At 43.0% G+C, this 27,576-nt stretch overlaps 1 protein-coding gene across 1 annotated transcript; it reads left to right on the top strand.

Annotated features, from left to right (window-relative positions):
* The first annotated feature begins 1,128 nt into the window (after positions 1-1,128).
* Positions 1,129-27,559, top strand: nbr1b (NBR1 autophagy cargo receptor b). Its single transcript, XM_041957208.1, has 23 exons — positions 1,129-1,347; positions 5,418-5,480; positions 6,266-6,284; positions 6,408-6,430; positions 7,066-7,254; positions 8,940-9,017; positions 9,181-9,437; positions 10,002-10,127; positions 11,293-11,499; positions 12,762-12,921; positions 13,772-13,855; positions 14,008-14,193; positions 14,374-14,490; positions 15,312-15,387; positions 15,651-15,761; positions 17,310-17,486; positions 19,044-19,316; positions 20,955-21,135; positions 21,385-21,636; positions 22,177-22,262; positions 22,439-22,517; positions 23,459-23,552; positions 23,962-27,559. Exons 1-23 carry the CDS (start codon positions 1,246-1,248, stop codon positions 24,133-24,135), a joined length of 3,114 nt encoding a protein of 1,037 aa, XP_041813142.1. The 5' UTR covers positions 1,129-1,245; the 3' UTR covers positions 24,136-27,559.
* Positions 27,560-27,576: the final 17 nt, after the last annotated feature.

A 27,576-nucleotide genomic window follows, 5' to 3' on the forward strand; every position in this document is an offset into this window, starting at 1 on the left:
CTGCACGTTGATAGTCTCTCTAGGGAGTGGACACCCAGCTGGAAATGACCACATTTGTTCAATAGTTTGGCCACTTAGAGACTGAGAATTTGTATAAAATAAACATAAATACCCAATTAAGTACAAGCACCTCAAAACCCTGCATAGGTACATTACTTGAGTAAATGTACTTTGTACTTTTCACCACTACATGTACATATGTGCATATATCTACTGTTGCTGAATTCACAGGATCTCAGTGTCCACAGTTACACCTTACATGTACTACAGATACAGATGAAGAGACTGCACCCTGCCTTGTTTACTCAGGAAATATTAAGAAGTAATGTGAGCTTTTGAGCAGCCTTCAGAAGGGTTTTTCTGGATTCCTTTGAAAAGCTAAAATACCCTACAATCTATTCAACAAAGTCAAAAGTCAAAGTCAGCTTTATTGTCAAATCTGCCGTATTTACAAGACAAACAGAGAATCGAAATTATGTTACTCTCAACCTCTGTGACAAGACATATATTAAGAAGAAATAAATAAAAACTGTACAATCTAAACAATGACACATTAAGAGAGTGTAGTGCAAATGTAAATGGTAGTGCAGAAAGAAAGAAGTTAACTTAACGACTGGTTAAGTGTCTTTGTGTTGTTTTCCTGAGGGGGAAGGACAAGGAAAACAAGGGAGTACAGATTTTTTCCTGTAGTTAATTCTATAAAAAAATCTTCTTGTGCACAGATAGACTTAAAATTGATTCATTGTTAAGTAACAGTATTTGTGGAAGCCGGATGCAGAACCATCTAAAGAGAGGATGCACAGCTGCTTTTAATGTTAGGTAAATGTATTTGATAAAGTACACTAAAAATTGTTATTGATCAAAAGTATTGCAGTGCTTGTGTTCTTGTGCTTTGGTGGAGTGGAGAAACACTGGCAGTGGCAGCTGGATCCAGGTCGTGCTGCGGTCCTGCTCACGGGCGCTGCTCTGCTGCCCTCCAGCAGCCCTCCTCCGCGCCGCACTGTGCCGCGCTGCTTTTGTTTTTTTCCGCACAAGCGGAAGTAGCGGGCTTTGTTCCGGACACATGGTGCAGGGTGGGCGTGCCCAGGACGCTGATGTAAACACAAAATACGCCTCTCATCCCTTGTCGCTAAGTCACACAGTGGAGCGAATTGGCGAGATTAACCCAAATAGCCTTCGTTTGTCGGGGAAAACGCTCCGTGTCCGTCGTGTGTAATATGCGTTAAGGTGCAGACGGGCGACGCCATGGACTTCTACATCAATCTGAAGGTGAATTTCAGGGGAAATTCCAAAAATTTCCTCCTGTCGGGATCCGAGACCAAGAGCTGGGAGTCGATGGAGGCCATGGTAAGAGAGGGGGGACTCACCGGGCCCGCTGTCAAACACCACCGCTCACATCCTGCCTTCATCCTGCTCTCATGCACTCATGTTCAGCGGCTGCTGGTGGTGAACGCTGGCGCTGGTGTGTCGTGTTAACCCTTGAGGGTGTAGCCTTCCAGCCCCAGATCTGCTGCTTGAGAGGCGCTGTTGACAGACTGTGGCATTGGCATCGTGCAGATGAGAGATTAAAGCCGTGAAAGCGTGCCCTCAGACTGAGGGAACAGTTTAGCAGAGGACAGGGAGGAAACACCGCAGTCCTTACAGGATTAATATAACGGTTGTCGTCATGGAAACACTGTTTACCAGCTCCACATAACCGGTCCGAGCAGTTGAATCCACCATTTGAAATGTCTTTGCTCTGATAGCTGGATTGGAGCTCTAGGCATTGGGGTCTTCATCCTAAATTGAAGTATAACACCACACCAGAACATTTGACTGAGGTAACAGCTCTGACGGAGCTAACAGCTAGCAGTTGTGTTAATAGCCGTTATGCTCATGAATGGATTATTAGGCGTGTGTGCACAAGCTAGCTAGCTAGCTAGCTACTGCTGTTTCAGCTATTACCATCCATTTACTAGCCTCCATGAAGGCTGTGTGTTGTGAAAAGATGAGACAGACACTCGTACAGTATCTGGGGCTGTTTTTCGGCAGGTGTACAGTAAAGCCCCACCTTGTATACACCTTGCATACCTGTATAAACACACCACAGCGCACCTGTGCTCGCCCAGTCTGCATTACTGTTACATGTGACTCAGAGAGTTTAACATAAACAAATACACACCTGGATTAGTATTACCATACTTCACCTGGATGAGAAAATGAAGCTGTATTTTAAAAAGCCTTTTTATCTTTCAGTGCACAGAATATTTTAGAGTCAGATACATGGATAAGACTTTAAGGATTGTATGAATGCCTTCAAAACTGTGGTAAACTGTGGTATCTGACACAAACTGCAACTAATAGTCCCGGCATGCCATACTTACTGATTCAAAATAACATAACATGTGATATCAGTTGAAGATAAGATATATTATTGTGCGTACTTTCTTTGGGGATTGTCAGCCAGCCCTTCTAGATATGAATTACTTGTACAGATCACTGCAGCTCATTATAGCTCAGTCAGTTTTTAAGTGACACCATTAGCGATGCCTGTGTTCAGATGAAAGGTACGTCAGCAGAAATGACCCACCTGAGCGGAACGCAGCCTTCGTTAATGTTGTCAGATCCACCTGAGCTTGTCGACATGTTTATAGCGTCTGCTGTCAAAAGGCCTTTTGACTTGTCACTCTGTCACAGGCTGGCAGGTCAGACAACCAGGAATGAAAAATAGCTGAAGTAAATAGCTCGTTCTGTGTCCCCGACCATGATCACGCAGTCAGAAGGGTGCATGGTGAAGAAAGGGGAGGCTGGACAGAGTGTGCATGCGGACAGCAGACTTTATCTGCTGCCATTCAAAACCACGCCGCTGATGAGTCACCGTGAATAACACAAGTCACGTTTCAGGCAGCTGGACTGTTGTTGTGCTGTCACCCAACTGTGGTCTGAGTCTCGCTCAGTGCTGATTGGTACAGAGTCACCTGAGGGTCATATGGAGACTGAAGTGAACAGTTTAATAGCTGTTAATTAGCACAGATGAGTATTGACTATTACATATTATATGAATTTTCACAGTTTTTTTTAAAATATCAGTCTGTGTTCTCATTTAGATGACAATAAAATATTGTATTACATTATTTCGTGTTGCTGAATTACAACCCTTCACTTTTAATCTGGGTGCCAGATGTTTGCATTTTAACAAAATGCTAAAACTGAGCATCCTGTTTTTACCTGCCTGGACCTTTGCACTGTGTGTGCCCATGCATCACTCATGTTGTGGGGACATAAATCTGTCTACACAGTCACATTGTCTGGGCCCGCCTTCCCTATCAGGGCCAAACGTAAGTCCCTGTAATGTAAATGATTAAGTTGTAGGGTGAAGATTGGGTTAAGATGAGGGTAAGGCTAGGTTTAGGCTAAGATTGGGGTTAGGGTTATGCAATTAGTGGCTGTGGTTATGGTTAGGATAAGTCTCCAGGACTGTGTATATGGTGACCAACGACCAACATATTTATTCACACTGCCAGAAGTCGCAGGTGGACGCGTCACCAGGTGTGAAAGTCAAATAAAGTCGAGCACAGTGATGCAAACATGATGAAACGCAGCGTCAGATGCGCTCGGCTGCCACAGCACTCGATTGATTAGGTGAGAAGTGATCGAAGACGTTGTGTGAAAGGTGAAAGCGACATCTTGAGAGAAGTTCAGACTCCACCTACTCTCACACCTTCACACAGCTGGCCATAGAATATGATGCATTGACGTGGATTAAACTACCCAACAGTATATAAAGTAGTTAAAATGAGCTCAGCCTTAAACAGCCACAGTAATAAAATGCCACATACACATTCATGCAGAAATAATACATTTTGCTGTCACATAGTCTCACTTTAAATGAAAACATAACGTACCAAGGTAAATCTCACTTTTGGAAATATTACGTCTGAGGTTTACTTACTTCTTAGCCCTTCAGCAACCACTTTACTCCACAACTCCGCCAATGGAGATGATATGTCTGTAGGCTGGATGTAAACTCCTGTTAGCAGGGGGTGTGGCGGAGGCAGCAGAACCCAGGACCTGTGTGTGCAGGCTCTGAAAACCTGTAACCTGTCCAACCTTCACTGCCTTCACACAATGTGCAAATAAGAATTACTATACTACTATTACTACAGAGGGACTGGCTTATGTCACCTTTATGGCATTAAATAAGCAGTTGTGAGATGCACGAGAGAAGCAGTAGCACTGATGTTGTTGGTGATTGTATCTAAAGTTTACATAAACATGAAAAAAAAAGTTATGAAGAAACCAAGGTGTTCCTGAGACCAGAACAAGGCAGTTTATGACCCAAAGCGGCGTCAGTGTGTCAAACCACTTTGTTGTTTTCTGTGTGTGTTTAATCTGATGGCGTTTTTTAATTTCCCTCCACTGTTTGGCTGTTTGTTGTAGTCCCATATGAAATGGCAGAACATGCTCGTTGCAGTCACTCTTGTTCAGACATCTGCTTGACCAATCAGGATCGACCTCAAAGCTGCCAACACCTGAAAGTACCTGACACTTACATTATGTTTAACCTCTAGGAGCAGAGCTCAAAGGTTTTTCCAGGAACTGGTCCACAAAGCAGGCTCCGGTTTATGTTCTGTTTTGTTAAGTTTCTGCTGTGGGAAGGGGCTGACAGTGTACTACCTAGCTGAAAACTGTGACGGTGAAAGACCATGGTGTCAAGAAAGAAGGTGAAATATGTGCTCGGAGCTCTGCACCTTTGGATTTATGGTCCGTCTCTTGGCCACAGCAGCCTAACAGAGTTCATTTGTCTGAGTGCTGCTGACTCACAGACGTCAGACTCCACTTTGAGTTGGTCTAGTGGGTTTGGCGTGCGGGCCTAGCATTACCTGTTTTCATCCGACATGAATTGCTGAATAATACATGCAAGGCTTATTGGTTCGTGTCGAAGCATAAAGAAGAGCAACCTGGGACCCCCTGGGGGGAGAATGTCACCTGGATAAAACATCCAGCTTCCAGAAAGTGAAGAGCCAGCAGGAGTGTGAGTGGAGTCCGCCGCCTGAACACAGCTTCCTGTGGCTGAGCGGGCATGAACACGAGCCATCGCGCCTTCTCAGAGGTCACCTTTTCATTCAGGCAGAGACAAACTGTGCTCGCTGAGTCCCTTGGCAACTATCACCAAACCTCCCCTGCCTCTCTCTCTCTCTCTCTCTCTCTCACACACACACACACACACACACACACACACACACACGCACACACACACATATCTCAGTCACTGGGTTCATCCTAATTGAAATGTTAGGTCTGACATTGTGACCACTGTATCCAGTTTATGCCTCTGATAGGAAAAGCACAGCTGTCCTCACCAGATGTGTGTGTGTGTGTGTGTGTGTGTGTGTGTGTGTGTGTGTGTGTGTGTGTGTGTGTGTGTGTGTTTGCAGGTGAAGCGATCATTTGGCCTGTGCAGTCTTCAGCTGACCTATTTCGATGAGGAGAACGAGGAGGTGAGAGACTCCGTCTGTTTTCACACTTTACAGTGAGGCTGAGCAGTCTCACCTAAAAAATATCCCAATTTAGTGTCACATCTGCCCCAATAACAATTAATAAACAGTACGTTATGAAAGGTTATGTGTAGTCACAGTTGATCTCTTATTCACCCTTGCTTAAAACTACTTGGGTGAATAAAGTCAAATGTATGAAACAAACTCAGACTGCTTGTGAATGAAGAGTTAGATTCTTTGTTGTGTGTCTGTGGTGGGTGGCAGCCTGTATGAGGGAATACATTTATGGAGCATATCAATGTGGCTAAAATTAAATTGTCTGTTCTGGTTTTTGTTTAATTGCCAACCCTACTGTACAGTACGTGCTTTCCTATAATATTAAAGGCGTACTACAATCATTTAGTATTGCACATCCATGAAGTGGGGGGACTTGCATGGGATGGATTAAAGTAAGAAGTGTCAGAATTGGTACAACGGAGGCTCAGATAACTGCACAGAATGCTGGATCCTACATTTCTCTGATGCAACTCAGAGGCATGTTTGTGTAAACCCTTCATGCCTGTTAAATGCCAACGTGTTGCAAACTCCACACCCTCAATTTACTGTCTGCTAAATATTTTGTAGCTGAGACAACCCTGATGGCATCGCAGTGACATCATTAGGGTTATTCTCTCAGATTTGACAGAGCAGGAGAAGACGTTCTACAACTGTTTTCACAAGCTGAGTGTTACTAACCATGATGAATGAATATGAAGAAACATAAAGAGTCATCTCCTTTCTTCTTCCAGGTGTCCATTAACAGCCAAGGTAAGTCAATGTAATCAGTCATTTGACGCGATATGCTAAACTAAACCAAGACAGTCTATGAGATTTAGAGGGAGGTGCATGCTAATGTTATGCTAATAATGAATGCTTCTGCTTTTATTCCAGTGGAGTACGAGGAGGCATTGAAGGTCAGTTGATTTGAAGCACAGTTACTGTTCACACTGAAGTACTTCTTGTAGTCCCATATGAAATGGCAGAACATGCTCGTTGCAGTCACTCTTGTTCAGACATCTGCTTGACCAATCAGGATCGACCTCAAAGCTGCCAGCTCAGTTTAGCTGTGCTCACGTTGCTTTTTTTGAAATATGACCATGGCAATTGCCAATAAATTGTAGCAGCCTGGTAAACTAGTCGTCACAATAGTGGATGAAATAAAGCAAAAATCGATTTACCTGCAGGCTCAGCTCCCTCTTTATCCAGACAGTCCCAGCCCTAACCCTAACTCTGTCTACCTTAAAATGCACCTTAAATGGTAATGTTATCAAGCTCAAAGCAGAAACATGGCAGCCTCCTGCATTGATTTTAATGTGACAGGGTTGTGTAGTATGCTGATGGCTTGTCTAAGTTTCACCTTTATTTCTGACTTATTGCAATTTTCTCTTAATTTCTATGTCCAAAGGTGCTAAATACTGCTGTGATTCAGATGTTCTCACAAAGCATTGCTGTCGTTATCAGATGAAAGACACAGCTTGGTTAAGAAATTGATGCAAAATTGACCCAGAAACGGCAGCAGGTGAGACTAACTTTTGTACTCGTTTCCCAGAGTGCAGCGAGGCAGGGGAACCGACTGCATATGAATGTGTACGAGACTCGGGGCCAGCCGGCGAGGGTCCCCACCACTAAGGCCAGTGGAACAGAGCCCAAGAGGGGCTTCAGACCTCCACAGCACTGCCCCGCTCTGGCCCAGGTGGTCAGCCGCAAAGTCCAGGCTGCGGTACCTGAACAGGGCATGGTAAGACCACGACAGTCAACCACTGTACTCCAGGAATGCTGCAGAAACAAGGAGTATGAGTCATTTATCCCCTCACAGTACATGTGCACACAATGTTATACATATAATTCAATATTAATAATAGTTATAGGACAGTATTATGATGCAGTATTTAATTTATTCCCTCAAATTAATAGTGTTTAATTATGCACTCGGGTCCCTGTTTATTATGTACACTGGGCTAAAGCTAATCCGGTCAGAGCCCTGCATAAAGATCCTGAGGCAGCTGCTGGAATAAAAGAAAAATAAATTAGATAAAATAAAATTAGATAAAATTAATCTTATTTTAGTTGTACATTTTATTTAATCGATATATATCTGAAGTCCAAATTCACTCAGATTAAGGCATAACAATTGTTAAGAGAATATTCTGAGTGCAGAAGCTTGATGAATGCAACAGGTGTGTCGAGTCACCCATCCATGCCACTTTAAAACAAATGTGCTCCCATCAGTGCTTCTTGCATGAGGCCCAGTGTTGTGTTTCCTTTGGCATCACCTCAGTTTATTTTACGGGATTCCAGGCAGCAGCAGTTTCTCTTTGGTTAATTCATGTACACAAACGAATAATGTGAGGGCACTGATTACTGTTGCTTGTGGAAAAGTGTTAATCCAGTGGAGTTAATTACTTATTTGTGTGCCTGTAAAGGCAGAAATGTAAACTCTGATTACCAGTCTGGCTCTGTAGTTTAGTGTATTAGATTTGTGATCATTTTTTTTTGGCACAAAACAAGACTGAGTGACTCAGAAAGAAGAAATAATGTCAATGGGTGGACACATCGCAGTGCCCTAACATTCATGCTAATGCTGTCTTCTTTACCCCTTTTTGAAAATTCTGGGTTTTGTAATGTATTATTAGGGATTAGAAAGAAGAAGTCTAGTGTTTTTATTTAACCTTAGTTTTCTGGGAAGCAAAGAACAGTAACAGTGTGTGGAAGGTCTCTTGATTGATATTGTATGGCTCACCTCAGCCCTGTGTCACAGCTTAAACACAGTGATTTGTGCAGGTTCTGTCTGGGATAGCAAAACTGACAGAGAGAAAACCAAAGCAGTTCATTCTGACGTAGGGAAAGAGCATGAAAGAGACTGACTGGCCGTGGTCAGGCACAGAAAATGACTTCTTCATCCTTGGTTCGTGAGCGCTCTCTCAGTGCGACAGCGTCAATATTAACACTTGTTGGCCTGTTCTGAGGCTCTGCACCTGCCAGACACTTTAAAGACGTAAATTTCTGCGTACAGAGAGGAGTTAAATATTTCCAATCAGTTGACTTAACAGGTTCTTGAGAAGAGCTGGGGGCTTCATCTATTAAGCACAGCCCAGAGTGATGAAACAGAAACCACAGTGAAACCACTCACATTTTTACATTAAGAATCTTCCCCTTTCCTCTCCCAGGTGTCCATCAGCTCTGAATTTCACCAGCTTTGTAGCAGGGTAGGTGTGTAGCAGAGGACATAGCCATCAGAATAATGTGAAAGATGATAGCAGTCACATAAAAATCTACACAAACATTGCACTGTTCTTTCTGCTGGTGTGGATAAAACAGCTGGTTAGAATTCAGCCTGTATGGTCCTTTACATTGACAGAGATGTGAGAAAGATGTTGATCTGCGGGTTTTACTGAGCGAATATTCTCTTCTTCTGTTGATCAGGTGATCTTGAAAGAAGTGAAGGGGACCAAAGAAGAAGACAAGACTCCTCCAGCCTGGTTCACCTCTTACATGGAGAAGGTAGGAGCAGCCTGATGGTGTCTTTCAGCTGGAGGGACTGACTGGGACATGAAGAGATGAGTGAGCACCAAACACATGTAGAAGCAGTAAACAGCAGTGAGCAGTGTTGTCTTCTTCCTTTCTCTCTCTCTATCTCTCTCCCACTCCCCCTTCATCCCTTCAGTTTAAGGACCAGGTGGTTCGCGAGGCGGTGGAGAAGATCTGCCGGGAGTTCTCTGGACAGTGCTGCATCCACAAGCCCCTGGGAGGAGCAGGAGGAGCAGGGGGAGCAGGAGGAGGTAGAGCAGAAGCAGTAGGAGGAGCGGAGGTCCAGCAGGTCCCCGAGGTTTCCTCCTCCACTTTGCCTGGGGCTCCATCCTCCTCCACTCCTCCCTGCTCCTCCTGCAGGGGGCAGACCACCGGAGGAGGCTACCAGTGCAGGTATCTGTTGATGGCAGCTAACTGGCCAATTGCAAGTCATCGTGGATTCTTAAGTTAGTTCCAGCAACAACAACAACAACAACGGAGTCATGAATGCTGGATGGAAAGGCATGGGGTGGGTGTGGTTTTTGCAGGATGTAGCAGTGCATGCTTTGGCGAGCTCCATCTGTTCTGAACGCACATTGTTTTCCTATAATTCATATATTTGGTGTCACACCTCTGTGCATAGTCATCTGGCTTGCAAGCCCATTTGGGCCATTATGTGAGAAGTTCCTGAAGAAAGCCTTCAGCAAATGGTATCTGACAGTGTTTCAGTCTGACTCCAGCTGCGTTCCTTTCTCTTTCCATGTGTCAGCCTGTGCAGTAACAAACAGTCCTCAGCTGGTCTCAGTGGACAGTGTTTTGGACTCTGAAGGCTTCTTGGGTCTTTCCTGCCTCTGTACACTAAGTCATGTTGTCAGTGCTGTAGTTGGAATTACCCAGTCTCTCATCTCTTGCTTTCATTTCCTACCCTCCCCTGTCCCTCCACCCCCTGTCCATCTTTTTTCTTTTTCTTTTTCCCAGTGTGTGCACCTCCTGCACTCTGTGTGAGCCCTGCAGTTTCTCTCATGATCCCAGTCACAACCTGGTGCGAGCCAGGACTCCTCTGTCCATCCCGGAGCACGGATCACCTGCCCCAGACCACAGCAGGTACGACACCATGATTCTCTTAGAATTGCTTATGTTTTTCTGACGTTTTTAGTATGAAACATTTTCCATTGAACACATAAGCTACATGATTTGCAGTCTCAGGTTGATAGTTGTGTATACAAAAATGTTTCCCAAGGGTTATATCACAAATCAAGGTGGACCAATTATTTAAATACTTTACTGTGTAAGTAGTAATGCTGTAATTAAAAAAATGCTCTTAAGTAAAATGCACTGAAAATGCTAATAATTAGCATTTAGCATCAGAATATATACCAGTAATACACTTTCTGCAGAACAAGTACTTCTACTTTTGTGACTTATGTTGGCTGAGATGCATTTATATACTAAATACTTATAACAGTGCATTGTATTTTATAAACTCATATGTTTTATATGTAAAATGTTGTAACTACTTTTACTGTAGACCATAGACTATGTATTTTTACTGTGCAATAGTACAAAGACACTGTATTTTATTCATTCATTTCATATTTTACTCATGTGCAATTCAAAATCCGCTGTGAAATTGAGCCATTCTTCACAAGACAATGCTTGTTCATATTCTTTTGTGTTTAATGTACAGAGCCTCTATAATTGATTTTATTTTGTGTTCTTTTTTCTGCCTCTCCTTTTTTTTCCCCAGTGTGGCGTCCATAAAGTACCTTATCTTATCCATACTACTGTAGTTACTAGTTAGAACAGTTGCATAAATGTTATGGAGAAAAAGTACGGTGTAGCAGTAGTGGCATAAAATGGCAATATTCAAGTATTTGTAAATTTGTAATTAAGTACAGTGCATTAGTAAAGGTACTGGTAGGTTAGATTCCACCACAGATTACAGAAACAAACTGTGAGTCAGTAGTGTTAACTGAAGCAGTTGTGTTGAAGCAAATGTATGTTGCAAATGTTTAGCATGCAAGCATGTGCTTATTGGCTGAGGCAGGTGGGAATGCCTTTAGTTTTGTAGGTATTTGGTGATAAATCAAAGCACTGGACAAATTCACATTTTTACCTGGTGGCACTAGATGAAATGTTAAGTGATGGCTAAAGTTATTACAGTTCATCATGAGGAGAAAATGAATCTCTGAAGCAAGTTTCATAGAAATCCATCGAATGGTCTCTGTCTCTGGGCTCTTTCTCCGTGATGTATCTTCATCTCTTCCAGGTTCTACAGGCGAGGTGACCGCAGTTTCCGGAAGGCGGAGAAGCAGCGGCTGAAAGCAGAGAAGCGCCTGCTGAAGGCCGAGGTCAAAGAAATCCGGAAACAGCTGAGGATGGAGAGGCGGGGCATACAGTGGAACTCCTCCCACAGAGATGGAAGCTCCTCGCCAGTCCTTCTGCAGCCTCGAGCCACCCAGCACAACAGCCCTGAGTAAGTTACTAAAAACACGATTGGTCCAAACTGGAGGACACACCAGAGCAGGGGCGGGGAACCTTTCCACCATTTCAATTTGTAATGATTTTTCATAGGGGGGGCACACACGGGGAGTGCGTCTGGGGTCACTGCAGCAGTTGTATCAGGGTGGCCTTTGCCACTTGTTCCCCTCCTTGGCAGCACCTCAGGCCATACTAAATTATTGAACACATACAGTATATCACACTAGTTCCTAATTTGATGGCTGGAACTGCTTCTCTTTGGTGAGGCGTCTAATGTCAGATGGTAGTGATGATGATGATGATGATAATGATGATGCTCTTCACAGCTGGTTTTCCAGGTTTGGATGGAAGTCAGGCTTTGCAAGAATCAGTTTTGAAAAGAACTGCAAGTAGGTTGTTTCTGTGCAGCTCAATGATTTTGTGCTGTAGGTTGTCAGGCACATCTTCTGCTTCCACATTAAACAGCGAAGCACATTTCTTCAGTTCTGCCTGTTTACTTTTCTCATCCAGTTTATCATGTTTGGTGTTTCTTGGGACCAGGCTTGTTCATCACCGTGAGCATAGTCATACAAAGTAACAGACACAATTGCTTGCCTTTTACTTAAACGAAAAAAAATTCTCTCTTTCTCTTCTCTTGAAAAGCGCGACTCTCCGCATCTGCTCTTGTTTGTGTGTGTTGACAGTCGGCATGATGTATTGACATTATATTAACTCTCTAAAAGTCATAGAGAGAGTCTCAGAAATAAAGCCCTTTAATTGCAAAGTCAATATCAATAAGAATATATCTTCTTACTGAGTCAGCTGTAACACCTGAACATCATGTTTTAAGCGTGTGCGAAAGCTTGTGAGAAAGCAAGCAGAGAAGTGGAATCCATTGTGGATATGGTTGAAAATTTTCAAAATAAGGTTTGACATGTAGACTGCAGGGGCCAGGGATCGAACTACCAGCCTTCTGATAAGTGGATGACCGCTCTACCTCCTGAGCTGCCAGCTAAAAATAATGGTTATTAAGTTGAAACTAAAAATTGACTAAAAGTCATGGGAGTACTTAAGTGCGTCAGGCAGGACTGTAGTTATGCACAAAGAAGTTGACAAAGAGGTAGGGAACCACTGTTGTAGGTTATGCCAGGTACACACTGGTTTCATTTAAAGCTGCAGGGACGTGCAACAACTGATCTGAACACTGGTAAAAACAAACATCTTTAGGAGAACAAAGCAAGATAGATGCGAGACAAAAGGCCTTTATTTCTTGCCCAGGCGTCCAAAGCGCCCCTGTCCCCTGGTGGTTCCAGCCATGACAGCTGCATTTCTGGACGAGAACCTTCCTGATGGAACCCGCCTACGTCCTGGGACCAAGTTTATCAAGTACTGGAAGATGAGGAACACTGGAACGATCGGATGGAGCGCTGATACGAAGGTAAAGAAAGCTGCTGTTGTCAAGTCTACACGTGGCAGTTAGATGAACATATCATGTGCTCGATGTTAACCTTTTCACTTGAGTGTGCCATTAGAGGAAAATAAATGGACTGTCAAGAATGGAATTTATTCCTCATCTGGGGAGCATGAATGGGCTGTAGTATTGAAATAGATTGTCATTAAAATGTCTTATGCTTAGCCATGCTCGCAGCTCGGCTCTGACGGCAGTGTTGGTTAGTTTGTCAGTCAGTCCACCACTTTGGTTCAGACTGAAATATCTGAATGGATTATTACAAAACTCTGTACCAAAGTTTGTAGTTACCAGAGGATGAATCTTAACCACTTAAAACTTAAACCATAAGCTTTACACTTTGGGTTCTAAGTGAAATGTCTCAACACTTACTGTGTTTAATTATTTAATATTTTTTGATATCCATTACTTATTTAGTTTCTGGCTATTTTTTATTGTTTCCCATACAGCTTAATTAACATACACTTGTGTCATTTCTTCAACAAATATTCCAGTATCAGCAGCAGTAACAATGTCATTTGAGCTCCATTTCGCTTGCGCACCAAACAGTCCAGCGTCAGGTCTTTTTTAGCTGCACTTTATGCATGCAGCTTAGCTCACTTATGTTTGTAGCCTTAGTAAATACCCCGCTGTTTGTGTTCTCCTGATGAATGTATATCCAATAATCACTCCCCCTTTAACTCTTTTTGGCCTCCACCAACTAGATTCACCAGCAGCTCTCTGTGTCTGTCTGCTGTTTGTTGCAGAGCAGGTAGTGTACAGTGAGTTTTACAGCTTTGATAAGTGATACATCATATTCTGCCTTGTTGTTCTCCTGCAGCTGAAGTTCATGTGGGGGAACCTGGCAGTGGGATCTGGCGACCGTTGGAGAGAAGTGTCTGTTCCCTTCCTCCAGCCTGGACAGGTGAGACAGCAACACGAGGGAAGTATTCATTTTCACTCATCTTTGGAAGAGTATCCAGAACTTGTTTGGTCTTTGTGGCACTACATGACATGGATGTTGTCAGCACCATGGTGCTCTGTTGGGCAGTATGTGATTGCTTTCTCTGTGTCCAGGTTGGTATTGTCAGTGTAGCGCTGTGTGCCCCGGCTGTGGAGGGCTCCTACACCTCCCACTGGCGTCTGGCCCATGCTGGAGAGCAGTTTGGACCCAGGGTCTGGTGCAGCATCGTGGTCGATCCTCTGGCCCCAGCACCCATGATGGCTGATGGGATACTAGTGTCACCCTGTGTCACACCACAGGTAGAACAAATGATGAATAATAATAATAATAATGATGTCAAAAATTACTGTGAAATGAATGCATGTAAATAAATAAAGTAAACATACACACAGATATAGTATGAATACACACACACAGAGACATACTGTAGATATCGGTGTGCATATTATCTAACTGAAGTGATTTCTCTTCGTCTACAGGGTAAGAACCCAGTGGCAAAGGATGGAAAAGCCTGTGCAGCTTCTAGGGAGCAGTCATTAATGTCAGTGGACCAAGAAGAGTACTACATCCCCTCTGTTGACCTGCTCACTGCACAGGTAATAATCACACTGCTGTGCACTTTGCATTCAGGCTGCAAAAAAGGTTTATTTCATCCAATCTTGTCTCTCCTTGATGCCTAAACTGGCGATGGCCAAGACAAAGTCCCCATCTAACCCCAGGGCTCTTTTTCCCAAATGTAAAATCTGTGAAACTCACTATGTGGAAGTGATGGAGATGAATGTTAGCCAACGTGAGGCTGTAACAACAGATCACCTTTTAGCAAGAAGTGCAGATTATCATAAACCAACATGCTTTTTAGGCTTGTAGAAATTAAATGTATTGTTCACAATGTTTACGAAATTGTGTAATTACAGTTCATCACTGACACACAATCAGGTTCTTGTCTTGGCAAATGTGTAACACACACACACACACACACACAACTGATCTTTTATTTCAGTAAAAGTTGCAATACCACATTGTAGAAACACATTTTTACAAGTGAAAGCCCTACATTCTAGATTTTACTGTCAAATTACAGACGTATTATCAGCGAAATATACTTGAAGTACCTGTAATTTATATTACACCTAGCTGCAAAAGTCAACATGTCATCATGTGCGGTTTCAAAGAAAATGCTGACCGCTGCTGTCACATTGAAATGCGTTGATAGTGAAGCATGTGCTGCAGTGGCAAACACGGTATCAGCAGTAAGATAATGTGCATAAAGCTTTAAAAAAGTACATTGGTCAAATGAAGCAACAGACGCTGAGATATCCTGACTTTAAATGGCTGTAATGGATCAAACGCTGCCTCCTACATTTCCCATAATACAAAGGCGTCTTTAATTGGTTATCTGCTGTTGCTGATCTCTCAGGATCTTCTGTCCTTTGAGCTGTTAGACATCAACATCGTCCAAGAGTTGGAGAGTGTCCCAAACAACACCCCTGCCGGTAAGAAGAGTTCTTATGGTTTCTAGTTGTTGGTGTTTAATTCATGAACATTGAGCTTGAGTTCAAAAACTCAAACTGACACTATCAACCATGCAGATGACACTAGTATTTTAGCAGACCATGGGTCAATAACATACTCCACAGACTCATATACTGTACAATATTGTTGTTGGTGGTGTTTTTGTAGCAGCTCATGTTGTTAGTTGCAATTCAACAAACCTGTTCAGTAAATTTACAGTGTCTGTCATCATCTCTCCTTCCAGACATGACTCCCTGCATGTCCCCTCTGCCTCAAGATGGTCACCTGCAGGACAAGAGCAGTCCCTCTCTGGGTCTCATCCAGGAAGAGACTGAAGTCATCAATAGCATCATGGGTAATGGAGTTTCCTATTCATGCTTATTTTAGGGCTCTTTTGTTAATGGGTTGGTAAATGAAAGGGATTGTCTGTACTGTCTGCATGAACGTTTTTATTAAACATGCCTTCTCTCAGCTTCACACAGAGTGTACAGACTATTAACATTCAGAAACACCACCAGAACGCCATATATGCTCAACACTAACCTTAGGAAGTCCCAGCAGGCTTATTATAGAGTTTAGCTGTTGTAGCCACTGAGAAAGATGAAGATGAACAGCATCACAGACAGTTAGGATAAGGTACTGTGGTCCACCGGGAGCAGGCATCCAGAAAGACTCCCAGCATGCACTGTGACAACTGACTAACTGACATAAGTGTCATTTAAATGCTTTTATTGTATTTTACATTGTGTTCTACAACGTCTCAATGTCTTTACTGTGAAAATCAAAGGTTTGGTTGAAATGATGCTACACCTGTTGCTGCCCTATGAATATCCTTTAAAATTTCAAACTTTCTCTATATTAACATGTTGTAGCTCATAGTTAAGAACCCAAGATTTTCACAGTAGTAAATGAAACTAAGTTAACGCAAACTGTCATTTTTTACACTTCCACAAATGGCTTATCCAAAAATCAATTCAATTAATTCAACCTTTATTTAATATCTCAAAGAATCATGGAGGGCATGCCCTCATTTCCAATAATGTCAAGGGTACAGTTAAAGCAGAGTAAATGCACACACAAATAATAAAAGAGGAAGCAAACAAGCAACAGAACACAGTTTAAAACAGGTCCATTCAAGAGTAGTTTGTAATCAAGCAGGTGGTACGTGGGACTTCGAGAATTAGCTAACTGAAATGGTCAAATAATGGGACCAGTTTAATAAGGCAGTGATGTATGACAGCATGTTGCCAGTAAGGGTTTATAAATATATACAAACCAATTCCTGTCAGGTGTTACTGTTCCAGCCAACCTTTTAATGCAGGATGCAGTAATGAACAGAATAACTGTCAGCAGTGATGAATCATGAGGCGGAGAGATAAACTGAACCCAGAGGTGTAAGTATATTCAAATGAAAGTACTTTTGTACACATGTACTTACCTGAATAAAGGTAATGACTCTAGGACATGGTGATGGTAGTTAATTCAGATCATTTGTGTCACCGCCCTGGGTGGTTGGACTACATGTGCACACTTCAAGACCTCAGTGATGCCTCTGGTTGAAATGGAGAAATGAAGTAGACATACAATTTGTTCAGTGATGAATGAGGCACAGAGCTTTGAAAAGTAACGGTGTAGTTGATCCTTCCTGCAATCGATAGCTTGAAGTCCATCTATGGGCGCATGGGCCAACAGCTGACTATTAGGAGCAGATCCTGGGTACACTGTACCAGACTGATTCCCAGCAGCAGCAAAGTACGGTTGAAAGCATGCCAGCTGTTTGATGACTTATTTATACTGCAGTCATTATTATAACATAGGAAGGAATAGATATAGAGGATTTGTTTCTATTTGCATTTACTGGTCTGTGTGTTTTCTCATTTGTCCACCTGTTATGTGTCCTCAGACGTCCCTCATGGGGCGGGATCTGGAGCAGAAGGGGGAGGAGTCCCGGCTCAGGAGGAAGGGGAAGATGACATCAGTGGGACTCAGTTTGTGTGTGAGACTGTGATTCGCTCAATGACCCTGGAGGAGGCCCCAGACCACGCCCCTCTGAGAGGGTCCCGCTCCGGGACGGGAAAAGGTCGGTGAGCAACAGCTCGTTTGCAACACAGAATTCAGTCCAACGGAACATGTGATTAGCAAAACACTGCAGAAAAGTTTGTTTTAATATACATTAATACTCCATATATATTCTGATTCAGAATATCTGGCATGTGTTTTGCTGCATTGTCCTGCATCCTACTTTTAAAGGTCCAGTGTGTGTGGGAACAAATGTTCCCCACCTCTGCCCTATCAAGGGCCAGTTCAATTTTTATAACTTCCTTCTAGGCTGTACTAAATTATTAACACTTAGAACACGGCACCCTTAAATACTCAATTCTGATTGGTCAATCGCCAAGCTCGAGGTTCAGCTCTGGGATTGTCCACCATGAAGGTCAAATTACACAGACACTTGCTCTCGCTGAGTTTCCACGTCAGGTTTGCCTTCATCTCTATGAGTTATTCCAGACAAACGCTTTGGAAGAATTTTACTTTGTCTGGTACCAGCAGCTCCACAGCAGCAACAAGGCTCTCCTTCACACATTCTCCTTCTGATTAAGGTTTCAGCTTCTTAGCTATTAGCTCGCTTACCACAAAATTTGCCTTCATAACACGGTCAGAATGTGGTCTTGTGAAAGCTGCTTGTTGGGCATCCAAACTCCATCAAGGAGTGTTAACTTTATCCAAGTGCATCTGTCCCTGCTGCTCATCCAGTTTAGCATGTTCGTAGCTGTCATCACTATTGACTCCCCCAAAGTAACAGACACAATGGCTGGAAACAGCAATGTGCAAACAAAGGCAGGATGAACAAGGCTGCTAGCAAGTAAACATGGATGTAAACAATGCAGGTTTCAAATTTTTAAGAGATCATTGCCCCAGTGAGTGTTACACACCTTCAGAATCAGGCTTCTGTCATTCAAACTGGACTTCCTGGATTGAATTTCATGTCTTACCTGTAGACCTTATTTTCTCACCGCAGGTAGAGGCACAAACATGCTGCTGCTGCAGCGCTTTATGCTTTGAACGAGAAATAAATTCTGCGTCATCTTCAAATTTTCACAATTTGCTTTGACTTAAATGGAGGAGACCTCTCTTTGTTAGCGTATGTTTTTTCGTGCTTTGAGCCCAACGAGCATTGTCCTTTTTTAATGTTTAAAATGTCTGTCTGTCATCTCTCTGACACATTGGCCACCATTGTTAGTTTGAATTTTATGCACTTTCCCATAATGAGCTTTAAGCATGCCTGAAAGACTGGAACATGACTCAGTAAACTAGCCAGTCAATCCAGTGGGCTGGTGAAACGCTATGATTGGTCATGGATTTGGGCAGATATATCCATGGAAATGTTGCCTCTGGCTTTCTTGAACAATGAACTATTCTCCCAGCGAGTAAGGCTGTCACAAACCGATGTTGACACAATCAGCTGAAATACCATGTGAAAAAACAAATGTGTGTGAAATGTTCTTTGGTGTCTGTATTCAATTTGTGTGTTCAGGTCCAGCAGTATTTCAGATTTCAGTTTTTTTTACTCTGCCTGTTTGAAAGAGAAAAGTATGACAGTGCAGTCTCTAACAGTGGACTTCCTGTTTGCTCTCAGTGGTGCGTCCGGCTGCTCAGGGCGGCTCCTCCTCTTCTTGTGTGAAGAGTAAGACGGTGAAAACAGAGGAGACCACAGACAGCAGCCCCAGCAGCTCAAAAAGTGCCCTGAAACCACCGGCCACGCTGAAAGCTTCCCTCCCTCCCCCGCTGAAAGCCTCCCTGCCTGCTCCCCTGTCCGTGGCCCCGACCCCAGGACCTGGCCCCAGCTCAGCACCAACCCCGCTCCACGCTCTGCCCAGGGCCTCCACCCTGCAGGAGAACACAACCACAGGTGACAGACGGTTGATCTGATGACATGACTAGACCCTACTTGACTCGACAAAATCCAAAAAAGGCTGGCAACTGGACTTTGAATTTAAAGTTATCTTGAAGATTTCAGCCCTGGTTGATTTGGCGACACCAGCTGTTGCTGTGGTAACAGCGAGTGTAGTTTAATACTACGCGTCTCAGAATTAAGGAGGCAAGCACATTGGAATAGCTACTAAAGGAGCTGATATCATGCTGAGGAGTTGGAGGTGTGTCCCCCCTGTCGTCTGCAGGTCTCTGTGGCTGCTCCTGACTGTTCGTTACTCCCTGACAACATTTCAAACTGATCCACTGACAAAAAATGACCAGAACGTCCATGTCTTATTTTGGATGCATACTGGTTGGATCCAAGACACTTAAATAAATTTCACGTGCTTCTTTGAGCAAACACTCTTCAGACTCAGAGTTTGTTACACATTTATACACTGTGAGAGTGAAGAGACGACACGTTTCTCCCATTGCCGTTGTTACATTGATAACATTTAGTCCATGCAGTAATGACAACAGAATTAATAAAATAGAGAACATTTTATTCACAAATGACTTGTAGTTGGCCCAACTCATCATTTTTAGGCTATGGATTCTGACTCCAGCTGCCAAAGCTGGAGACTCGAGTATCTGTTCTGCATATCCTTTTCTTAAAGCAGCGCTGTAAACGACCTTAATGTTAACCTGCAGGTAAAGCTGAGCAGCACTATGTTTTTCCTCATCATCCTCTTTCAGTGTTACCCAGCCGCACTCCAGTCAAACATAGTGGTAAAGTTATTATGGAAGTTTGTCAAATGGAGTCCTTGTCGAACAGTTCGACTGAGTTGGTCTATATTTAGTGTGACAGCCTCCTTGTATTTAGACAACTTCAGTCCATCTTCAGTAGTAATTCAACTATTTTACAGCAGCAAATAATTTAATGTCAAATGAAAATGCATACTGTGTTAGTTTTACTCACATTTGACTCATTTGATTTTTGTTAGTTTTAAGACAATTTAGTGGAGTCCTCTGTGACATTTCAGTCTCATTTTTGAAATGCATTTTTTTCTTGTTAATGTATTCTAAGCTTTTTGGGCCACTGCTGTTCATTGCACAGCCATCGTTGTTTTGTACAGTTACCATAGCTGCAGGTGCTCTTGTCTGTTGTGAGCTTGAGATTAATCATTAAATGTTGTATCTTGGTTGTTTGATCCATACCCAAACAGACATGTGAAAACAAGAAAAGTTTGGTTCCATCGTGCCTGTACAGAGACCAAAACCAAAACCTGTGTTAACCGACCATATCTGGCAACCCGTGCTGTAGCCAGAGACACTGCTCAGACTTGCTGGGGGGGCAGCCTCCAGCACATAGCTGCTACCGCAGGATTAACATGAGATTTTGGTAAAACAAAATGCCATCGCACTAAAATGACTTCAGTCCAGTGTGTTATGACTGAAGCAGTAGGTCATATATTCATTAAATAGATGTATTAGACCTTCAAAGTGAATTTTACAGCTCCTGACCATAGAGTTTAAAAAGTTAGAAGTTTGCCCTGACAGTAATTTGTGGTGGACTTGGAGAATTCTTTCCCGTATCTGTCCGTTAAACTGATCGGTTTCCTTGATTCCGTCGCAGATGAAGGTGAGGAGTCCCGCATGGAGAGAGAGAGAAACCCAGAGGAGGACAAGGAGAAAGAGGGAGAGGAGAAGAGAGAGGGGACGAGGAGTCGCTCCTCCTCCACCTCGTCAGAGGATTACATCATCATTCTCCCTGACTGCTTTGACACCAGTCGGCCACTGGGGGAGTCCATGTACAGGTACAAGACTTTATGGCTCTGCAGTAACAGCATCAGTCGCAATGCAGCTTCATATGTGTTGTCATGGAAATCTGTGGTCCAAAAAAATGGTGGGTACATATTCAATAAACAGGCACGAGTAAGTTATTCAAGACCAATAATCTAAGTATACATTAGATTTATTTTTAAAATCAGGTAAGTACCTCCAATATGGCCACTAGAGGGTGTATGTTGCCACACTCATTTTATTTCTTTATCCCTTCTCTGCAGCTCTGCTTTGTCCCAGCCGGGTGATATCCCAGCCAAGAGCCCCACAGACCCAGAAACCCCGTCTTCTGACCACCTGGGCAGCTCCATTCCAGAGGGTGAGCTGGGTAATGTGGATGAAGCCACTGTGGCTCCAGCGACAGGGGTGTCGGGCACCAGCAGCGCCAACGACATGCTTTGTACGTCTCAGACGCTGGACGATGAGCCGCTGACCCCCGAGGTGGTGACACCGCCTAAAGCCATCATCACGCCCAGGTGTGTCTTGATAAATTATATAACGCACATTTCCACAGCTCTAATTCCACCAGTACAACAACCCAGTCATGCCATGCTCACCACTCCGCTGCTCTCACTGATTATTTCTAATGGCATCAACAGGGAAGTGAAACACATCCTTTACAGATGTTTCACATTAAAAGCCCTTCAGCAGCCCAGAGGCCATTCTTGCTATATTAATGGAAAATATTAGCAGGAAGTGTACATATAGTGAACAGTGTATTATACATAATTAGCCCCTGAATAAGGGGCTAATTATGTATAATGTAATGTATTATGTATAATTATGTCACTATGAGTGTTACCTTTCAGATTATTGTGCCTTTTGTTATATTAAAATATTGTTTATAACAGCTTTAATTACCAATAGGGAGAGCTCAGGTGTCTGGTATCTGGTATGTGTTTTAACCACACTGACCCTTCATTTGACTCTTTTTTCAAATTGTTTTGTGGGATGTTTTGGAGGTGCTCTCTTGTGTCTTGCACTGGTTTTAAATACTTGCTCTTGATGTTGTACAGTCCAGAGAGCAGCAGAGAGACAGATGCTGACCCTGCTGCTGCTGTGGAAGGCGCAGAGAGCTCTGAGCTGTACCAAACTGAGGATGGTAAGCATGACGAAGAGTTTAAACCATGCTCGCAGCTCTGCTGGGCTGCACTTTTTGGTGTCTTCTTCTACTGCCAAATGCTTCACAGATGCTGCAAGATGTCGATGTGAATACACACTGTACAGGACAGATGTGAGATAGAGTCAAGGATAACGTGATGGTTTGTTGTCCCACAGCCTCTGGCCCTGAACAAACTGAGGCAGATGATACTGAAGCTACTGAAGACACAGAGGAGGACAACCCTGAGGACCCCAGGTCACACACACACACACACACACAGACACACACACACGCACACACACACACACACACACACAGAAGCTCAAACTAGCAGGTAGCAAATCCATCTCCCTTGGTGTAAATGAAACTGTGTTGTAGTTCATTTCTGTTGCATTAAGACCTGGTCACTTCAGAAAGAGGTACAGCAACATTCATTTGTGCGAAATATTTTATTCTAAAAGCTTGGTGGTGGCTAGTTGGCGAGCTAACCACTAACACGCTATCCAACCGGAACATGCTGGTGCTACTCTGTCACAGTAGCTCCTCAAGCTTCTTTCTGTTTTATACTGGTTCATTTCCAGGGGGAGTACATTTAGAGAGAGAAGCGTGCAAGCTCTGCTCACACAGTTTACTCCTGTCTCATAAATGTCTGTTTTGTACTCTCCAGATCTTTATTCTCTTAAAGATAAATCAAATAAATATTCAGTTTTTCATTTTCAAAATGAAAAACCCTGTACACACTTCGATCGTACATCAACAATAAACACAAATAAAACATTCAAAGAAACCATTTAACTACGTAATCTACTTACAATTGCTTGAATTAGCCTAATAATAATTTTGTAGGAGTTATCGTCTACAGTTAATAAGTAACTCTCTGTGTCATTCAGCTGTTCTAACTTCATACATTATTTGCAAAGAAATTTTGTGTTGGAGATGTAAGGCTTTCACATGGCAGTCACATTTTTAATAATAAAAATAATAATAACTTCATTTATGTAGCAATTTTCATACAAAAAAAATATAGCACGAAGTGCTACAATCAAAGCTAAAGAAAATAAAGAAGAATCCACCCACCCTGCCCACACACAAGAGCACTCACAAGAGCACACAAACTCACACAATCCACACACCTGTTACATCATGATGAACTACGTACTGAGGCAAACTCTAATGGATCTGTTGTGTCTCCTCAGGAATCCAGGCATCACCAGCGGACTGATGAAAGGAGCTCTGTCAGTCGCTGCTTCTGCCTACAAAGCTCTGTTCACTGGACAAGGCCCCACACAGGTCATATTAACCAATCTAATGTCATCGCTCGGGCCTGACATATGTGTAGTACAGAGGTTCAGTCTTCTTAAAGTAAAGCTGGGGATGTCCCTAACCAAGGGACGATACCTTTGTCTTTTGCTGTAAATTATGGATAACGTCTGGTTATGACAAGGACACGAGGACAGCTGCAGGGCTATGCTTAGATATATTTTTAGTGGCACTGTGGCATGCTGTCTCTAACGTGTTTGGCAGGGAAAGGTGGAGTACAGAATTATCCTAATCCAGCAGAACAGGACAGAACTGCTAATGTTAGCCTAAACTGTGGTGAAATAACATAGAGCCAGATGGTCACTTGGTCTCTTCATATGTTACTGGGACATTTTATGTAATCAGTTTCATGGACTGATGAGATCTTGTTCCTGTGCAGCCTCCAGTGGATGCCTCCACCCAGGACACCATGATGGCCGTGCTGGTGGAGATGGGTTTTGGGGACCGGCCGCTGAACCAGCGGCTGCTGAACAAATACAACTACAACCTGCTGGATGTGGTCAACGAGCTTGTTCAGATGACCGACAATGACTGGTACTCTACACGCTACTGACAAGAGGGAGAGCAAGAAGTGTGGGAGGAGGAAAAAAGGAGAGGAAAGGGGATGAAACACAAGAAGGAAGAAGGGGAAAGGCTGGAAGAGAGAAATTCATTCCTCATCTACCTTTTTGCCTTCTTCCCTCTGCCCAGCTCTCATCTGATTGGTCCAGTTGGATGGAGATCATTTCTTCTTTATGACCACAGGAGGAGACATCCCATCAAACTCTCTAGGATACTGTACTGGACCATGAAACACCCACTGTCTGTAGTGTTACATTCATCTTAGGCCTTGGTAGAGGCGAGGCAGATGCCTTGCATAGGAGCTTAAGAGCGATGAAGAGACATGTTTCTAAAGTCTCAGAGGAGCTATGTGTAGCATTTAGCGTCTCCCCAGACTATGACCACATATCCCATGAGTCTCACTGCAGTCTACACAGAGGGCGTTTCTCGCTTTATTTTGAAAGGCAAGGAGAAGAGTACGAGCTGATACAAGCTGTCAGTAACAGCAAATATGTCTTTTAGCCTGATACAGTTCCATCTCCATGCTGTAGGCTAATGTAACACACTTTACAGTTAACGTTAGATGCAGCTCAGTGGCCAGAAGAGGCAAATGTGCCCACATTAAGATATTGCTCTGATTTGTTAGCATTCAAATGCTACACACAGCCCTTTCCTGCCTTGCCCTGTTGACGGGACAGTGGCGAAACACGAGGCAGTGAGGCTATATTAAATATCCACATCTGCACTGACAACAACAGTGATGAGATCCACATCACAGGTCACCACCATTTAATCAGAGCATGTGTTCACGTGCTCATCAGTCACAGATTGAAAATCCACATGGCGGTTACGGTGTGTTTTTCGGCATGCACCGCACAGCTCAGAGTGCTGATATACTTGCTTTCAACTGCATGATTGAGCGAGCATGATGGTTCCTCAGGAGAGTCTGTGGTATGCGTCGTCGAATATGATCACTTCACAGTCTGCAAGCGAGCTCGGCTCCTGAACAGGATGTGATGTCAGGTCAGCAGCAGACTCTGAACTTCAAACCACCATGTTATGTTTACATTGTGCAAAACCCAAAGTTCTGAGTGAAGATTCCCCGTGTTGGCCAAGGATGATTTAATCAAATTAGTGTAAAGTGTAATTCATTAAGGACACTTTGTTGTTTTCATTCTGGCGGTGCAAGTTGTCTGCGTCCATATGTAATCCAGAAGACACGAGTGCAACCAGTGTGTTTCATTAGTTAATGCGGTTCTTGGCTTGGGACCGGGTCTTAAATTTGGCGGGACCAGCTGGGTCTGTCCTTAAAGATGCGGGTATGAGCCCGGTTCAGGTCTAATCTTCAGATACACTTGCAGAAGAGAACCTTTTATTGGTTCTGCTTGTGTTAGGCTGTTATTGTTGTTGCAAATCAGTGAGTTTTGTCACAATATTAGATCTTTTTGTGACATTAGATGAACATGAGCCTTAAGTAGTATGAAAATACCTTCATTCGCAGGCATTCAAGGCACTGGATCAGCCAAAGCAGACACTCCCATCTGGTCTGGGACTTTACAGGATATATATACAGTATATATTGATATAGTGATATAGATTTACATATACCCCTCAACACACAAAGCACAGTACCCAGGCAAGTACTGTGTGAACAGTGCTGCTTGCACTGGAGCCACTTGTCCATGCATTAATCCTGGTGAAAAGCAAGTATATCATGAGCCTCAGAGTTTGGTGCAAAGTGATTAAGTGATTATCATTTAGGTTTAAGTATCTTAGAGTATTGCTGCATTTTCAGTAATATTATTTTGTTGTTTTATTACTTCTGTCAAAATCACTGGAATATGTATATGTACACATTCCCCTCTAAACTTTGAATTTGGAGATAGAGTTTGCACTTAAAAGCTTACAGGACACTGGGACCATTAATTCAGCATAAACCTCTTTCCTCATATTGACTTTCGGCTCTGTCACTCATCTTCAGCTTGACTTTCAAGCATATTACTGGACCTGTTTGTCGTCTTGAACATGTTAGCTGCCTCTCACAGTGAGGATTCTCTGTGTTCCCTGAACCACTTGGTCAGACTAAAGATCTCAGCATGCTTCAAATGAACTATTCTGGAGTCGTTAGTTGGACTCAGCCTTGTCTGGTTCTGTCATTGGAAACAGATCAGACACATTTAAGGCGCTTTCATCTTGTTTGGTTCATTTTAAACAAACTATTAGGTTTTCTTTGTTTAGGCAGGTGTGTTAATGAACAAAATGGACCAACCAAGGGATTATATGACAGTAGGTGCAGCATTTATATATGAAGCAATACTCATATTCATGCAGTTTGGTAACCGTGGTAATGCATGCACTGCAGCAAGGGCGTTTGGTGATTTTCTTTGATACATCAGAGAATAAAAAGAAGTTCAAGGGAGGTGCGTTGAATGCATGTCCTATTCAGGGCACTTTGGCAGTTCCTTTAAAAAGTGAGGCGTGGTGATATGACGTTACGTCCTGTTTCCATCTCAGTGTTGTTCAGGCGCTGATGGTGACATCACCACAGCTTTGCAGTAAATGAGTTACCCATCAGTACAAATGACTTCATATTTTCAACTCTTGGTTCGTTTGTAACAAATGAACTGCATTAAATGTGTGACAGCTGCCTTAGATGACCCAATAAATTCTTCGTTTGAAGCTTACTGAGGACTTCGGTTGAAAATCAAGACTTTCCTCACATTTTGTTCACTGTCTTTTCACATCACACGTGACAGAGCTTTACAGACCAGCCTGAGACAAACGCCTGCTTAAAACGACCGTATTTAGTTGAGTCAGATAGTCCAAGTTTAATGACTTCAGATAGGATCCAGCTATAACGAGTCGGACCCTGTCGGCAGAGCTCATATGTGTTCATATCATTTCACACTTGTGACATTTGTTTTGTGCTTCTTCAAAGTGGTCAGGTGAGGACTGATTCTCCTAAAGGGCGTGTACTTCCTTTGATAGAGCACATGAAGAGCATGTACAGTACAGTGACAGTGAGGTCATTCCAAGCTTAAACTGGAAAAAAACAGTGTGTAACAATGTGAAAATGTGTTTTTTTTCCCTTTCAAAATGTATGAATATATACAGAACCTGCTAGTCAGAAGCTATGACTATCAGTTGACTTCATTAGTTTAAGTTAAAAGTTCAGATTGTTTAAGGTGTTTTTGCTTCGAATGCTTGAAGGCTGTTTGGAAATAGAAAAAGTAGAGCTGTGGATGTTGTGTTTTTAGGCTTATTGTGTGGTGGTTAAATTTGCTCTGCTGTATGTGTGTGTGTTAGTGTTTTCCTTTGTGAAAAATTTTACTAGGTTGATTGAAGATTGTCCGTTCGTTTACCAGTGAGACGACTTGAAGGATTTGGGGATGGAGTTAACGAAATAATTGAATAAAACAGCACTTGTTGTAGGATAATGATTGATGTTGTGCAT

The sequence above is a fragment of the Chelmon rostratus genome, chromosome 17 (genome assembly GCF_017976325.1).
Source record: "Chelmon rostratus isolate fCheRos1 chromosome 17, fCheRos1.pri, whole genome shotgun sequence".
Classification (NCBI taxonomy): Eukaryota; Metazoa; Chordata; class Actinopteri; order Chaetodontiformes; family Chaetodontidae; genus Chelmon; species Chelmon rostratus.

Excerpts from the sequence above, each read along its gene's own strand:
- nbr1b (XM_041957208.1), top strand. The coding sequence starts at position 1,246 with ATGGACTTCTACATCAATCTGAAGGTGAATTTCAGGGGAAATTCCAAA. Across the intron at positions 12,922-13,771 it reads GATGGAGCGCTGATACGAAG|CTGAAGTTCATGTGGGGGAA; the intron begins GTAAAGAAAGCT and ends GTTCTCCTGCAG. Across the intron at positions 13,856-14,007 it reads CCTTCCTCCAGCCTGGACAG|GTTGGTATTGTCAGTGTAGC; the intron begins GTGAGACAGCAA and ends CTCTGTGTCCAG.